The sequence below is a fragment of the Abrus precatorius genome, unplaced genomic scaffold, assembly GCF_003935025.1.
Source record: "Abrus precatorius isolate BTA unplaced genomic scaffold, Abrus_2018 Scaffold10, whole genome shotgun sequence".
NCBI classification, from domain to species: domain Eukaryota; kingdom Viridiplantae; phylum Streptophyta; class Magnoliopsida; order Fabales; family Fabaceae; genus Abrus; species Abrus precatorius.
The window spans coordinates 610,144-627,887 of record NW_020874292.1 but is presented as its reverse complement, the minus strand read 5'-3'; the positions used below and the strand labels follow the sequence as shown (position 1 = coordinate 627,887).

The following is a 17,744-nucleotide window of genomic DNA, read 5'->3' as shown; positions in this document are numbered from 1 at the left end:
TTTGTGGAACTTTAGTGTATCAATGATTATCACACTTGATGTCCAAGATTTTATGATTAAAGGGATTTACCTTAGTCGAATTCCCTTGTAGCCAGTGGTTTGGGGTTATGAAATTATTGCATGGTTCTATGATGGACAAAATATTTGCACGATTATGATCATCATTAGAGAAATTAGCTTTTGCTATGCTCCCATTACGATTATATAAAATGACATGACATTCAAACTTTTTCCTTTTTTAAATATATATTTGTTTGTAACCCTTGCCATTATTGATAGGTAAATTTCACAGTATGATAATATCAATGCTGCAGATCACTTATTATCTGTTGCTATATTCAATATGATTGATCATTCTTAAAGGAAAGCATTTTAAAGATTTATTCAAAATAAGATAACTTTTATATTGTGTCACGTGAATTTTATGTTATTTAAAATTAATTAGTGTATAGCTATTAATTTGTAGGCGATCGATTTTCTCTAACAAAAGGGTGTCATAGAATCATAAATGGCTCTCATAAAATAAATTAAAAAATCACACATATGGAACTCTAAGCAAAGAACTGAGAAAGTTTTTCAATGCTTATGCAGGATAGAAATTTACAGAAAGAGCCCGAATGAGTTCAACAAGTTTCTTATAAAAGTTGGCTAAAAGAAAACAACATTTGTTATTTGTAAAATTGATTGAGAATAAGCATTAAAGCCCTTATTATGTCCTTAAGATAATTATCTCCACTTAACAATATTATGACCATTATTACTGACGCATCATACATTAATGTTGCAGGGTGAAAGAAAATATAAAATTCCGCTAAAGTATTTGAATTTGAACATAGACTTGAATGATGGAGCCGTATTTAAAGATTCAAAGTAAAATATACTAACAACTTTAATTTATTATAATTATAAATATAGGTAAGACAATTTTGATCATTGTTTATTTTAATTATGCTGTTGATACTTTAAAAATATATATAATTATGTGTTAAGAAAAGTGTTGTAAATTTTTTTTAAAAAGAAAATAATTTGTGTAATATAGATTTGAGTTATATAACATACGTATGATAGAGTAGCCATACATGTGAGAGCTTTGAAGATATATCTAAATACAAATTTGAGATTTTAGATAATTTATTTAAGATAAGAATATATGTGTTTTTATATGTATTCTCCTTTAAGAGTGACAATATTGGACTTTTTTTTTTCTTTCCTTATTCAATGAAAGTTTATTTTTATTAGTCACTCCATTAAAATTGTAAGTAATTTTTCTTGTTTTTATTTATCTTTTTATTCTCTTAATCTTATCATAAAAAGTTGACTAAAAAGTATCAATGAATATAACTACTATTTTGTTTTATTTTAAGGAAAGTTTTACTTGAGTCGTAACTTCTTACCATTTTTAGCATACTTTTTAAAAGTCTTGTTATTAATTTTTGTCATATTTAACAACTAAAATATATCAGGATTTATATTAATATTTTACTTGTATTATTTCAAGAAAATATTTACTAAATCTTTCTGCCAACGAATATAAATACATATATTCAAGGTTGTCCTAATTAAGTTATTTTGAAAGAAGTAAATCATCGGCTTGTCATATAAATATGTGATATCATTTTTTTTTATAGTACATTAGCTTAAGAGGTGTCAATTAACATTATTTTTAAAAATTTATTTGTCTCAAGATACTATGAAAATTCTTCAGGATACAAGAAGGTATTTTGAGATATTAACTAAAAAAATAGAACAAATTTTAAGATAATTTTTTTAACCAAAAATATTATCAAAAAAGGAAAGGAATAATCCATTAAGTAGAATAAAATTTATTTCTATAATATAATTTTAAAATATTGAAATAAATATTATTTGTAACGTATAATTTATAATGAATAACAATCATACAAAAATAATTTTAAAAAATAAGTATAAATTAATTAGAATAAATATTACAGTTAAAAATAAAATTAACCAATTAGTAACACTCATTTAATATAATAATTTTAAAATTATAAAAAATATATTAAATCTTTTGAAACATCTAAACAATTTATATATATTCATTTCCCCAAAAGAAAAATATCTAAACATGAAGGACTCTTTCTTAATCTTAACTTCAGCTATGAAAGGCCATCATATGGGTGATTATATTCCACCAGAAGAAATTAAGAAGTTCTTAGCTACCTGTAACGATGCAGCAGCTTATAGAAATCCAAGGGAGAGTGCTGAGATGGCTAAAGTTCAGGTTGACCAAAAACTTTTCTGAATTGCATGAATTGTTATTGTGGAATGTTATGTTATTGGTGATTACTTCAGAATTTGAATTTGCTGTAAGATTTTGTCTTGTCTGTCTTTAATAATATTTTTATATCTATTGTGGATAATTACATATATATCATGATATTCATATATTTTTTATTTCTTTCTTGTGCTAAGAATCATAATAATCTTATTTCTAAGTAAAGATATAGGCAACTCTAGGAGGGATTTTGGATCCTATCATGCCATGTGATGTCTTTGAGTTACTTTGATGTTGTAACTGTGTTTGAGTTCCAACCATATATTTAGCTAACAAAGAACAGCATTTTTACTGTTTTGAGCCTTAATTTTTTGGGTCATTAGGCCTTTTTATTTTTTTCTAAACATGTTAATTTATTGTAGGTGTTTTCTTTCTAATCTTCTGGGCCGAAGGGGTTTTGACTCTAAGGATCTTATCCCAACAACTTTGTAGCCCTTTGTTAAATCTGACAGATGTGGGTTCATTGGTTCTAAAGATTGGAGTTTGTATAGTTTTGGGCCACATTTCTACTAATCACAATATGCTACATTATATCTTGAAATTGTAATTATTCTTTTATAATTAGTTTAAACATTAAATTATATTTTAATTTATTTAATGTCATTGGAGAAAATTATTCGGTAAAATTTGTATATATACATTAAAATTCTTAGTTTCATTATTATCATTTGAATGGAAATTATATTTAATATTATATACAATTGTCTGTTATTTTTTTATCCTTTGTATATAAATATACATCTCAAAATCATAATTTATCCTGTTGCCTTCTTACGGATAAAAGAAGAGTTGTTTAGTTCGTAATCTGAATTTAGAATTATTATATTCTATAAATAGGTGAGTAGTTCAAAATAAGGTGTAGGTAAGCACTTGTAACAATGGAGACAAAAAAAAGTGATAAATGCAATCTTTTTTCTTTTTCTCTCTTTCAAACAAAGAAAAGGACAAACATCTCTCTATGCACTGATGGAACATTAGAGATTCCCCACTCACTCTTGCCATCAGTGCTTTTCTATAGATAAGAGTAAAATATAAAACAAATAAAAAAATAGGCAGAAAACAAAGTTAATAATTTTTAGAAAATAAAATAAAATCTACTAGTAGTTGAGCCAAAGAGAAACTTATATATATTTGTGCAAGTAGATAGAAAATATGAATAATCAATGGTGATGACATGAAAAAGCTCCACACTTTCATGTTTAATTTTAGTATATATCAAATATAAAATAAGATAAGAGCATAAATTTTTTTATCTTGTAATTTATTTATCGAATATATATATATATATATATATATAATTACGTTGAAAAAATATTATTTTAAATTTTTTAATCTAATGTTCGGTCTCTAAACCGGATATTAATAGTGTGATTTTCGACTATCAATGCTTTTGTAGAATGGATCACCAAGTCAGCTGCTAAAAGAAAAACTAAAATAAAAAAATTATATTTAATCACAAAATCAGTCATAATAGCGATCGAGAATCGAATTACATTCATGTAGATTATGAAAAAATTACATTATTTAATAATTTTTATTAAAAAATTTAAGCAGTTATTGAATTAAAAAAACTGTATCATACAGACCATTCTCTAAAATACTATATTAATAATAATAAAAATTAATAGCTCATTCATGTATATCAAATATAAGAATTATTTTATTACATTCTTATAATTATTTAATTTTAATAAAATTTGACTCAAATAATTAAGGCAATATGCAAGTATAATTCATTTATAAAATTCACAAAATTACATTCTCCAGTCTCCACACACAAATACATATATAAAAGTGTACTGTCAGTACAATTATTTTTACATTATTAATTATTAATAATTCTTATTAATATGATAATCTATTATTAAATCAGAGTATAAAATATTTTTACACAGTTAATATATAAATTAAAGGCTATAGATATTGGACTAAGTGAAGTGCTAAACTTAATTGTTTTTTTATGTTGCAGATTCTTATGACTCGAAGAAACCCATGCTATTGGTTAGAGGGTTACTTTTACTATGATTTTATTTTGAAGAGTGTATGGTCTTTCCTACCAAAGTAATTTTAAAAAGTGAAAAAAGGGGCCAGCATTTCTTGTTCAACTTAGTGATCTTTCATTAATGTTGAATTACTCGAAATATTCATCACATTTTTTGGACTATGGAAGGTTCCAACAATAATAATTATTTATTTATTATTTCATTTTTTAATACTCTAATAGTTTTTTTACTTTTTTTTATTATATTATAAAATTAATAAATAAATTTTTTATACTTTTACCTCTAATAATCAATGTGTCTAGTTAAAGAATGCATTTTCTAAAAATATTTATTCCTTTTCATTAATCGATATTAACTAATAAAATAAATAAGAATTAAGTCATATTTTTTAAAAATTTATAATACTAAATAATTTTTTAATTTTCTTACAAAATTTTAAACGTCAAAGAAAAAATAAAGAGTTAAACTTATAATGTATAATTGAGATTTAAGATAATTAGTTAAGGTATATATATATATATAATAATTGTAGACTTATTATGGCAAATGGCATGTACAACTGGATCAAATAAATTATGTCAACAAACTTCATCAAATATTAATATTTTATCTTCATGAGAAAAAGAGATATTATTAAAGTTAAGATAATTGACTTTTAAGATAAAATGTAAATTCTAAATTTTGATATAGGAAAAAATATTAAGACTAAAATAAATTTTATATTGTTATTTAATGAGTTTATTGAGTGTTTTAATTTGAATATATATTTAAATAAATTAAAATTTTTTTTTTATATTTATAAACTAAACCAGGGATGTTATTGTACTCTGTTTGTTTTTTTTATTTGATAAATAATTTACAAAAATACAGTTATTTAGATAGAATTTTAGTAAGCTTTTAATTTGTGAGTATTATCGAGAGCAAGTTAAAATTATACATTTCATACTATATATTTTTATCAATACAAAATATGTAAATAAATTCAATATTAATTACTTTTGTGCTTACAAATATTTGTAAACTATTTATTTTGATTTAATTTGTGTTTGTTTACTTACAATTCAACATTTACTGAGAATGACCATAAGTTACACATGTGCAATTTTGTCAATATAAATATACTTTGAATGAAACCTATTTTAATTTTAACTATTTTTTGTTTGAAATTTTAATTTGCTTTCAATAAATTTTTTGTAATAATAATAATAATAAACCTAAATGAATTCAGTTAGATAGATTATTCAAGATTAAAGCTAAATTTTTAGAGATATTATTAATTATAATTTTTTTTATGAATTCTTACAAAGATTTTGTTGGTCTTTCTCTACTCTTTTTTATAGGGATAAAAAATCATACAAACAACTTTTTCAATTAGTATATTTGATGGCTACTATTTTAATCAATTTATATTCTTTCTTTCTTAATAGAGGTGAATCTAATTTTTTTTTTTGTGTATAGTCATTTCTTATATATCTTATTCTTCCTTGTATAACCACACATCCATCTTAATGTTGAGATTCCTACTACTTTTATTTTTTTTTCTTGTGTTATCCTTTCAAAAATAGCATTTATTATTATAGAGAACAGTCGATTTTATTGAAATTCAATACAAAATTCATTAAAACTTGATAAGTTCTTTGCATCACAAAAATATTTCAGTGTCTTTTTTCAATTTTATTGCTTAATTTGTATTATGTGTGTACTATCATTCATTTCTCCATCATTTTATCATTCTTCTATCACTCTTTAATATTTTAATCTAAAACCAAAATTTGTTTTTTTTCATCTTTGACACATCTTTCTTAATTTAAATCACTTTATTTTCTATTCTTATTTTTGACATACTTATAAATTTTATATTTTCAATTTTTTTCCAAGATCACGGTAAAAATTCTCAAAAGCCTTAGAGCATGCATTACTCAACTTTTTTTTTTTTGTCATTTTTATCATTTCAATACTTTTCGTAACTTTTTTATATTGTTACACTCGTATAAAATTTTAAAATATTTTTGCTTGTCTCTAATCATATCTTTTATACTTTCATCTCATCACCAATATTCTTTATTTTTTGAATTCAAACCTCTAGATTTACCGATTATAGCTTTAGCAACCCTCCTAACTTTGATAAAAAAATTATTATAAATGAGATTAACATTAATTATCTTATACTTTCTAATTTCTTAAAAATTTATTTATAACATTTGAGTTGCCACTACTTAGCTCTTGGATATATAATTTTTCAAGTTGTGTGTTTAGAACTTACAAAACGAAGGTTAAGAACCAAATATTCTATGTTGTGCAGTAAGACGGTCCTGAAATCACCTTTTAATCTTTATGCCCTTTTTAGCTGGGCTACCTATTAAAAATAAATAAATCAATTTGTGACATTAAAAACTTGAAAAAACAAAATTTATCTAAAAATGAAACTTAAAAGTATCTAATGAGTCCGTACTCATAGATTCCTTTCATGTTTTGCAGAGATCGCCACAACAAATGTGTGTAAGGTAAGACCGTAAGAGTGTCAACAGTCACAGCTAATGGTTCTTAACTATAGCATTAGCATGTGGATTCGCAACCACGTCCAAATCAAATCTATCCAATCAAGTTCTATTATATTATAGATATTAGTCAATACAATGAAGATACTAATTAAAATATATTTTATTTTATTTCAAATATATTAAGTTTTAATGTATCTTAATATGATTTATAATACAAAATATTAATAATTTTTATCAAATAAAAGTACAATATTTTCATCTTATCTCTCTTCACTGTTTCTGTAATTAAAATACAATATAAGGAAAACTCCCTTGTGTTGTGTGTTCTAAACCATGGAATGGAACTACATTGCTTGCGGCGACAACAATGAATTTGGTTGAGTTAATTGAAGACTTAGATAACTTTCCACGTCTTACATGGGAAAGTATGGTCTATGCCTTACTCATTCAACTATGTTCTTTGTCTGTTATCAATGGGTTGACATTGAATCTCCCTAAAATATCAAATCTTTGACAGTGCCAAGCCAACACGAGGAAAATATGTACTAACATTAGCCTTAATTGGGTCAGTCAAGGCTTTAAATTATTATTAACCATTAACTAATTAATCCTTAATTACTCATTGGTAGCTATAAACTTGTGGAATTTTAGAAATTGGTCAATCGTATTTTGTGGTTTAGATCAAAAGGGAAGCTGGAGGCTTTAGAATCCCCTTGACTTTTCGTTTAAATTCTTGTCAAAAGAAGGTTGCACCATATTCACACGAGCTCAATGATCATTTTTTTAATGTGATCATGAACTTGAATACCAGTATACAGTATATTAAAAAACTATAGGATCCAGATTATTTGAATTTTGATATTTAAACTATATAATTAATATTATATTTATATTTTTCGAAATCACCTACTGAAACAATCGTTGAAATCAGATAAGACTGTTATGTACAAAACTGTTGATACTATATATGATATTATGTATAATCTTTTTATTTTTTTATTATATATATATATATATATTATATTAGTATATGTTATTTTTGAAAATATGTTAACTTTTATGATTTTGACTTCATTAATTTACACTTGGATTTTGAAATAAGAAAATTATAAAATTTGTATAGAAATAAATAAATAAAAACTGATGAGAGACATAATGTTTTGTATTAATCATATTTAAAGAAGTTTGAAATAAGAAAAAAACTTGCTTAAACATAAATTGGTTCTCCTTGATTTCCTCCACGTTGGCTGAGAGACTCCTTGACCAAGACTTGGTTATTTGTTTTCTTATGCCTTCTTCATTGAACCAATGTTGTGAAACTGATTTTGAAGCTTTCGTAGACATTTCCTTACACAGATAAAAAAATATAGCCACTATTAACACACTATGAAAACAAAATATTATAATTGCAAATGAAAGAAAGAAAGGGAAGTTTCTGAGATGAAGCATAATTCTGAAACTAAATATACTATTTGTTTATCATCTATTCCATGCTACTAATTAAGTGTGATGATTGAATGAAAAGGTCTTGTTTTCACCGTTCACATTTGTACAAAGTTGAATAGTATTACCTGAATCAGAATACAAGCAACTATAGCACTAAAAGATTGGTTCAAAATATTAAATTAATTTATATACCCACACACACCGTTTTTCTCTCTCTTGATAACATGGATAAGAACAAGTGCCCCTTCTGATTTGTACATTCATTCGATTCTGTAAGTTTTCAGTTCATTTCACCATGTTGTGTTATGGAAAACAAAAATAAATAATTCTTAAAAAATAAAGAGAAGAACACTTAAAAGCCTTCACCTTTATTGAAATAATATCCTTTTGAGCTTCCTTAAATTTATAAATTAAACGAACATTCCATTTTGTTTTGTCTATATGAAACTTCTTTTACTTTTGGATGTACTTCTTTTTAAAAAAAAAATCTGTATAAGAACATAATTAGACTTTATTAAATTTTAATCTCTTAAAAATTAGTCTCTCATTTTCATTCTTTTTTTCAAACGTGTTGTTTATAATATATTTTTCTTTATTAGATGATTTTCTGGTGGTGCTTATTTTTAATCTAATCCATCAAAATAACAAAAAAAAAATTCATTTATTCCTTATAAATAGCATGAAATTTTCATTTGCTACTTCTAAAATGAGAAATTAAATAAACTATGTGTAGTATTTAAAAATTAAATAAAAAATAAACGAAAGAAACCATTTTATAACAATTATTTTTGCAGAAAATTTATTTAAACAAAGTAAAAGTAAGAAACTAAATTAAATATCATAACTTGTTAGCCAAAAAAATATATCATAATTTAAAAAAAAAAGTTTCAATCAAACTAAATAATTATATTATATACAATATTTCGAATGATGTAAATTACTATTTATTCAAATAAATAATATGTTTTTCAACCAACCACTGCAAACATTAGTATAAAGTGCCTTTCCGTTCAACAATAAATAAAGTTTCTTTCCATGGTAACCATTAATTTTGTTTTTTCTCCGAAAAGATTGATCATTAAAAAAGAAAAACAATAGAACCATTTAGGAGATAATGGAAGAACCTAATAAGGATAAAGGTAGTTGTCCCTTCCTTCAACCAAAGAACAGCAACTGCACACTCCGCTTTGAATTTCCCTTAATCTAAATAACCCCTTAATGCCTTATGCATAGCGAAGGAACTATGATCCACAAACCAAACATCACGTGCTCAATTCAATTATAGTCATTGTTCTTTCTACTACATATGAATACCAAACCTTAAATGTTTATAGCATTAACACTGATTCTGAAGTTTGGTCATTTCATGGGGCACTGTATGTCTGGTCAACTGAGAGAGAATGAAGGATTAAAAATAATAATAATAATAATAAAAGTAATCATGGACCACTTATATCATTAAGGTATTATCGTTATAATGGTGAAATATAAGGGTGATCATTGAACAAAAAACTACATAAATATATCCCAAGGGCAAGACAATAATCTTACCTTTCCTCCTCACAACTCTCTTCTCTTTCTCTTAATTATGTGCCTGGATTTTGTGCTCTGATCCAAACTCTAGGAGCTGAAGCACCTGAACCTTAATTGAACTTAACATGCCAAAATTTGATTTCAAAGTATGCCCTTTACTATCTTTTTGTTTTTATTTTTAATTTAAGCTTTATGGTCCGAAAAGCTGCTCTTGTTATAGCAAGAACAAAATTCAAGAAAGATTCTGAGATGAAATAATGTTTATCATTTTTTTTTACTTTTGACCCTTGTCAGATTTTGCTGCTTTAAACTTGGTTGAAGACAGAATTTTGCATTTCATTCCTTTGGAAATTTGGACATAAATCTTTTAGGCCATCACGGTCACCAAGGTAATTTACAGTTTTTCTTTGAAAGAAACATAGCTAGTTATATATGAAGATAACTTCTTTTCTTTTGGGTGGCTTTCAATTTTCAGGTAGTTGTGACGATAAGATGAGTGTTATGTATAGTCATGCTGTAAAGTACTCTGAAAGAGACACAAAGATGGACTCAGAAATGGGTTCAAATATTGGTCACTCACAAGAACGTTGTCACCAACACAATTCTGGACTAATGCGGTACCGTTCTGCCCCAAGCTCATTGCTCACAAGCCTTTTGGAAGACGACAATAACAACATTGGTGGCGTGAACGATGAAGCTTTTAGAAGTGAGCATCATCAACATCAGCAGCAGCATTACCCTTCTTCCACAAGTTCAGAAATGGAGACCATGTTGGCCAGGTTGGTTTCTTCAAACAATGGGTTGTCAAATTTGGAGCCTTCGGCAGTGAAGCAAGAAGCAGGGGACTCTGTTTCACAACAACACAATGGTTACTCTTATGGGTCTTCATCTCAGTTACTTTACCAACCTCAACAGCCAAATGGTTCCTTAGGTGCTTTTGATGATGGATCATTCAGTGCTTTGAGCTCCATAGCTTCTTCACATAACTCCACACAAACTAAGATGGGTACTTCCACCAATTGCTCCAATCTCGTTAGGCAGAAGAGTTCCCCTGCCGGGTTTTTCAACAGTTTTTCAGTTGATAATGGTATGACTTTCATCCTAGTTGGTAACTTTCATGGAATGTCATTTTGTATGTTTTTTTTCTTCATATGATTGTTGATTTGTTCTCTCATTTGGCTTAAATTTGAAACATTTTTTTTATAAAGCTAGCTTAGTTTTGTGAATACTAGAAGTTAGTGGATCATATCTGTTCTTAGATTTGTAGAACTTCTAAATAAATATTCTGAAAAGGTTTCTAGTTAATTAATTAAGTTCATTTCAAATCAAATCAGATTCAGATCCCTTTTTATTGCAGGGTTGCAATTTGCTAATACATAAACCAATCGGCAGTTGCTTGTCCGGAATATAAAATCGAATTTTAATTTCTTGCATAGAGTTGACTTTTATTTCAATAATTCTTATCAAGAAATTAAATATTTCGAAATCAAAAGTAAATTAATTATGTTGCACATTTCGGGGAAGAAAAGACGATGGGAGGAGGTAGAATATCAGAAAAGATTCTGAAAAAAGAAGGCATAAGAGCTGCTGTAGAAGTACTAATATTAAGGTCACTCTCCTTGTATTATGTTTTTCTTTCTTTTTCTTTTTCCTTCTAGGTAACAACTTCTCTTAACGTGAAATTTTCATTTTTCATTAGCAAGACCCCTTGGTCTTTAGTGAGAGTTCAGTTTTCTTTTCAAATAACGTAGACAAAGAAAATAGACATCGAAAAAAAAATTTCCCATAAAATTTTGGGTGCATTGAGTACACAATTTAGTTAAACATTTATTTGATATTTTTTTTTATATAATGACTTATGTCATAGATTTAACTATGAAACTTATTAAGCTAAAACAGTTTATTTTAATAAGTTATACAAAAAAGCTTATTAAAAAGAACTTAGGAGAGTCATAAGCTATTCATGAGCTCTTCCATAGAGGTCAATAACTAAAGATTCTAAACATTTGTATTCATTTCAAATGTTGCAGCATTGAGAGAGGTGGGAAGTTTTAGGGCCTGTGATGTCACAAATGGACAGGCTATAACATCCACTAGTGGGTTGCATGGTACTTTGAACTTCTCATCTAGGCCATCCTCTTGCTCTAGCCGAATGCCACAGATTGCTGAAAATGGACATGAAGGCTTGGAAGCAAATTGTGTTGAAAATAGAAACCTGGGAAATGATAATGCCAGCACTAAATGTTACATGCCCAGTTTCACCAGTAACATGTGGGATGATTCTACATTCAGTGCTCCCAAAACGGCTACTAACAATGGTGAAATCGTGTTTTCCACTTCTCATGTTTTGGACACTCAGGTATGCCACAAAATTTGTCAATTTTGTTTTTCATTTGGTCCTTATTTATTTCATATTGTTGATCCGTGAAAGAAATATGTTACCAGGGTGTAGACTTTGGATATCAAAAAGTTGGTTTGACCCACCATTTGAGTCTCCCTAGCTCCTCTTCTAAGATGGCTACTATGGAAAAGATTTTCCAAATTCAAGGATCGGTTCCATGTAAAATTCGTGCCAAAAGAGGCTTTGCTACTCACCCAAGAAGCATTGCAGAGAGGGTAAGAGTCTTATTTGAATTCTACTCTTACTATATAGATGATAAATCATATATGATTGCATTGCTGTTTAATGAAGTACCTATTCATGAACTATTTCATTTGATAACTTGATCTGCATATTCCAGGAAAGAAGAACACGAATTAGTGCAAGAATCAAGAAATTGCAAGACCTGTTCCCAAAATCAGACAAGGTAATCTAACCCTCTCACTAGTACATCACATGTTCAGTGAAGCTTCTTCATATGCAGTTTGATGATTTAATGCTCTCCCATTGGCAGCAAACAAGCACAGCAGACATGCTGGATTTGGTAGTTGAGTACATTAAAGACCTGAAGAAACAAGTTAAGGTACTAGAGAAATATAAGGGGATGTTTTACAAAATGTTTTTTGTTTTTACTTTTAATTACAAAAATATAAGCTTATTTTTATTGTTTCCTGTACAAATCTTTAAAAACAGGGAATAAAATGAAAACTCGGTGACACTTTTATAATTAAAAGTGAAAGCATAAAATAAAAACATAATACATTTTCTGAAACCATGTAGTCTTAAGTCGTCCCATAAATTCTGAAAAAGCAATGAACACATTGCCCTCGACTCAAGTATATATTGTCTGACCAAATATTTTTCTCATCTTGCAGATACTCGCAGATACAAGGGCAAAGTGCACTTGTACGAGTAATCAGAAGCAATACTCTAGACCTTGTGCCTGATTTAAATGCTTGTAAATAACGAAATGAAGGGGGGGGGGGATTTTTTTCCTTGATCCTTTGGTGTACCAAAATTAAGGGCCAGTGTGATTATACAGATGAGTGCTTATATTTGCTAGTATGTAAGAATTTAGGTTCGGCTTGGGGTGAATCTCTTTCCAATTTTGTTTATCATTTTCCTTTTCTTTGTTTGATTCAAGGATCATGATGTACCAGCAAGTTTAGCAAGAGTCATTGTAATTTGTGGGATTACAAAATAAAATTGAGTCTTGAGAAAATGTTACACAACGCTGAACACTAAATTCTACATGTAAGTAATTTCCAGTGTCAAGATCTTTATGCGGGTGTTGCAAATAAGTTTTGCATGCTCCAATAATTTTATGTAGGACATCATTTCAAAAGGGTGATGAAGACATTAAACGTGTGAGATCTAGCACAGTTGTTTATTGATGTTAAGCCAAAAACTAAAGTGGAATGAAAATGACCATGAAAACACCAGGAATTGTGAAACAAAAAAAGTTTTCAAGGTTTTCGGCATGAAACAAAATCCTGTTCATTTGTTTGGGGGATACAAAAGTTCTCTCCAAATCTTGAATGAAGACCCTTCATTGATGTTCACATCCCGTAGCTTAAGCTAGTGCTTAACTTCAAAGAAATGATGATTCATCGTTCTCTCACAGCTCTCACTAATGTGCCATCAACCTTCCTAGTAGCCATGGCTTCGGGCCCAGTGCTCCCACCTTGTATGTATCCTTTATTTTTCTCTATTTAACGTAAATATATGTGATAAAATATGAATTTAATTTATATATACAGCAAGTGTAAAATTTATTTTATTCAATCATGCATTTCCAGATCTGCAAAAATTATTGAATTATGTAATAACTAGCTGGTAGCATGTCAAATGCATAACTATTTTATTTTAAAATAAATCTCTATTTTAATAATTAAAGAATAAAATTTTATAAGTTTTTTAAAATAATTATATATAATTTTATTATATATATAATTTTAGAGAGACACGAAAACGAAAGCCAGCTTACTATCAAAGAGAATAGTTCTATTCTCATTTATAATATAGATGTCTGATATAAAAATCATATTCACAACATTTTCTCATTTATTGATATTGTGAAAAATTTTAAATTGACAGCGTACCAAAATTAAACTCATAAAATGTACTATATCGATTGAGAGTTAATAATCTTTCAACCTTTATCTATTTTGAAAAAAATTAGGGTTTGTTTGATTACTTTTTCGAAAACAGTATTTTATTTTTAAATTAAATTTTAATACAAATTTGTACTAAAATTTATTTTTAAAAATAAAAAACTATTTTTAAAACTGAAATCAAACATGTTCTTAGTAATTATTTTTTTTTCACTTTTTATTATTACTGAATTTTCATATTTTGAAACTTTTAAATTTAATTTCTATATCTATTTTTATTTTTTACTGATAAAGTAAAGTTACTGAATACGAAAATATATAATAATAAAAATTATTAAACAAACATAATATTTAAAAATTTATAATATGAAAAGTTAAGAATGATGTAAACAAAAAAAAAATGATTAAAGAATAAAGGCAAATGAAGCAATGAATTTTAAAAAATGAAAATTTTTTATCAATAAATTGGGTTTAATAAATTTTGTCACCTCTAATTTTATATAAGAAATTTCATATTACAGATACAAATATAACAAGAAAGAAAATTGTAATCCTTAAAGAAAAAAACACGCAATCCATTGTCAAAACATTGAAATATCTTAAAAAAAAAACAAAACAAAACTCAATCCAGTTCAAATGCTTAATTTTTTTAACATAAGATTTCGACTTCAAATCTTGTGAATTTTATTTTTTAGTTAGAACAAGATTATTTTAAATGAAAGTTACGTATAATTTAGATAAAATAATTAATATAATATAATTTAATATTTCAATTAATGCTTTAAATTAAGTTGAAGATTTTTATTTTAATAATTCAAATATTACATTTACTTGAACAAAAGAATTCTTAAATTATTGAAAATATATTCAGATAGTTAATCTTAAAATAAAAAAAGAATAATTTCCATGTAAATTTAACACACTTAAACAAATTTATAATTACATACTGAAAAAGAAATATTTTAAATTATATGGATTTTCATTCTAACTTTCTAATAAAGGATATTATTTGCAAATTTAATAATTTCAATTTTTTCTTGTTTAAAATCAGCTAATAAATTTACGATCTCACTCTTTAACATGATGACTTCTTTAATTATTATTTTTCATTCTCTTATGGCTTATGACTTTGCCATTATTTAATTTTTTCTATTTTAAAATATTTCTAAGTATTAATTGTTTTCAACTTTTCATTTCACATGAAGATTTTTCCTCATTAATTTCTGCTTGAATTATTATTTTTTAATACTAAGAGTTCATTTTTTCTCTCAAAATCTTCTTATGTTTCCAAATCAATTATTTGAGAAAAATTATTATTTATAGTTTTGATGTTATCCACACGATGTGCAGATTTAAATCTAGTAAACTTGAAAAGGAAAAGTCTTTATTTATTTACATGAAGAGAAACGTAAAAGGTAAAAACACATAATTGCATGCCATATATTTTAAGCCCATTAATTATTTTTATTTTTATTTTGGTAATATTATATTGAAATTAAATTTTTTTCTAAAAATAATTGTATTAGTAGTAAGACTTTTTCATTACAAATTTCAAGCGAGGTTGATATCTTATCATCCTACCATTGGCATACTGGTAAAGAAAAACACAAAATGCAATTCTTACAATTATTTTCTTTCATTATCATAGTGCTTGGCTTTGCTAGTAATGTTTGTGAATCTCAGAATTGTGGCAATCCACCAAAACAATTACTGTTAGTCAGACAAGGAAGACAGAGTTCAAAACAATTCAAAGTGCCATTGATTCTGTCCCTTCGGGAAACTCTCAGTGGATTCACATTCGAATTACTCCTGGTGTTTACAAGTAATTCTTGTCTATTATCAATTGTTTCATATGTAGCTATCATTATTTTTACCAAAAATTGGTTTGCTTTTATTCAAGAGTCTATAAACTTAAACATCAATATGTGGTTCATGCAATGCAGAGAACACATCCTAATTCCCATGGACAAACCATGCATTTATCTTGAAAGGGCTGGTAGAAAATCCACCAGTGTTGAATGGGGTGACCCCCTTACACGTAATGCTACTTTGAATGTGAAAGCTAATAACACTGTTGCAAAGGGCATTACTTTCACGGTATCATCCCTTTAATTTCTTGATATTTATTTACAATATGATTATTATTCGTACCATCTTGCTAAATGAAATAAAATTATAAAAAATATTTGAAAACCATGTTGAAAATGAATTGAAAATCAAGGTAGGGTTACATTTATGACATTGTTTATACTCAAATAAGGTTACTTTTTGTACTCTATATTCGTAGAATACACACAACAACCCTGTAATAATGGAGAAAACTAGAATCACACAAGCCAAGGCAGCTCGGATCCATGCAGATAAATGTGCTTTCTTGGATTGTGCATTTCTAGGAGTGCAAGACACCCTATACGATTCTTATGGACGGCATTACTATCATAATTGCTACATTCAAGGTGGAATCGATTTCATATATGGGAGTGGTCAATCAATCTTTGAGGTATAATAAAATTAAATTAAATCATTTCATATTCCTCTAATGAATTTTTTTATTGTTATTAGTATTTTTTTTATCAACTTTTTGGAAGCTTTTCTTTTAGAAATAATTATTTTTCAAATTTTAAATATGTATTTTGTTGATATTCATCACAAGTAGTAATTAGGTTATTATTTTGTCATGAATATGCAGGCAAGTACAATAAACTTTTCAATGGGAAATTCTGGTGTCAAAATAAATGGAGTTTTTACAGCACAAGAAAGGGAATCACCAGATGATCCAAGTGGATTTGTGTTTAAAAACTGTAACATAACTGGCTCAGGAGGAAAGGCTATACTTGGAAGATCCTTCACAGCTTATGCGAGAGTCATCATAGTCAATTCATTCCTATCAGATGTAGTTTCACCAGAAGGATGGAATGCTCGTTCCTTTGTTGGCCATGAGTAAGAGAGTTTAATATGAAATTTTTATTATGATTTATAAAATAAAATGTAGTTACAAATTATAGAATTGTTATAACTCAACTATTGCTTTATAAATAAATAATTATAACTACATTTTATCTTATAAAAATACCCATTCCATTCATTTGGACAACTTAAATAAGAATTTTTTTTTTCTTTTTCACTTAAAGTTATCTTCTGTATTAATTGAACTAGTTGAGTAGTCATTAATTAAAATTATCCTATACATTCATGTTTCAAATGAACTTAACTGCAGGGAAACCATCATGTTTGTTGAAGAGGGAAATAGAGGACCAGGAGCAAATAAGTCCAAGCGTGTTCAGTGGATAAAGGACTTAAGAGGAGCAGCACTTGATCATTTCTTAAATATCACTTACATTGATGAAGAAGGGTGGATTGCCAAATTGCCAACAAAGATCTTCATTTGAATGTTTGGGGTATAAAAGCGTTCTACTCATAGTTTTTTATATTCTGTGCGGATGTACTATCTGTTATTCAACCAAGAGTCAA

The 17,744-nt window shown here is 27.0% G+C and overlaps 2 protein-coding genes across 2 annotated transcripts; both read left to right on the top strand.

Moving 5' to 3' along the window:
• Positions 1–9,862: 9,862 nt before the first annotated feature.
• LOC113853014 (transcription factor bHLH130-like) lies at positions 9,863–13,139 on the top strand. Its single transcript, XM_027483441.1, has 8 exons — positions 9,863–9,925; positions 10,074–10,168; positions 10,255–10,866; positions 11,810–12,138; positions 12,225–12,395; positions 12,521–12,586; positions 12,674–12,742; positions 13,035–13,139. Exons 3-8 carry the CDS (start codon positions 10,272–10,274, stop codon positions 13,104–13,106), a joined length of 1,302 nt encoding a protein of 433 aa, XP_027339242.1. The 5' UTR covers positions 9,863–9,925; positions 10,074–10,168; positions 10,255–10,271; the 3' UTR covers positions 13,107–13,139.
• A 2,530-nt stretch (positions 13,140–15,669) lies between these two features.
• On the top strand, positions 15,670–17,662 carry LOC113866719 (probable pectinesterase 29). Its single transcript, XM_027501529.1, has 6 exons — positions 15,670–15,688; positions 15,957–16,095; positions 16,217–16,370; positions 16,561–16,773; positions 16,963–17,213; positions 17,491–17,662. The coding sequence occupies exons 1-6, from the start codon at positions 15,670–15,672 to the stop codon at positions 17,660–17,662; spliced, it is 948 nt and encodes a 315-aa protein (XP_027357330.1).
• The last annotated feature ends 82 nt before the right edge of the window (positions 17,663–17,744 follow it).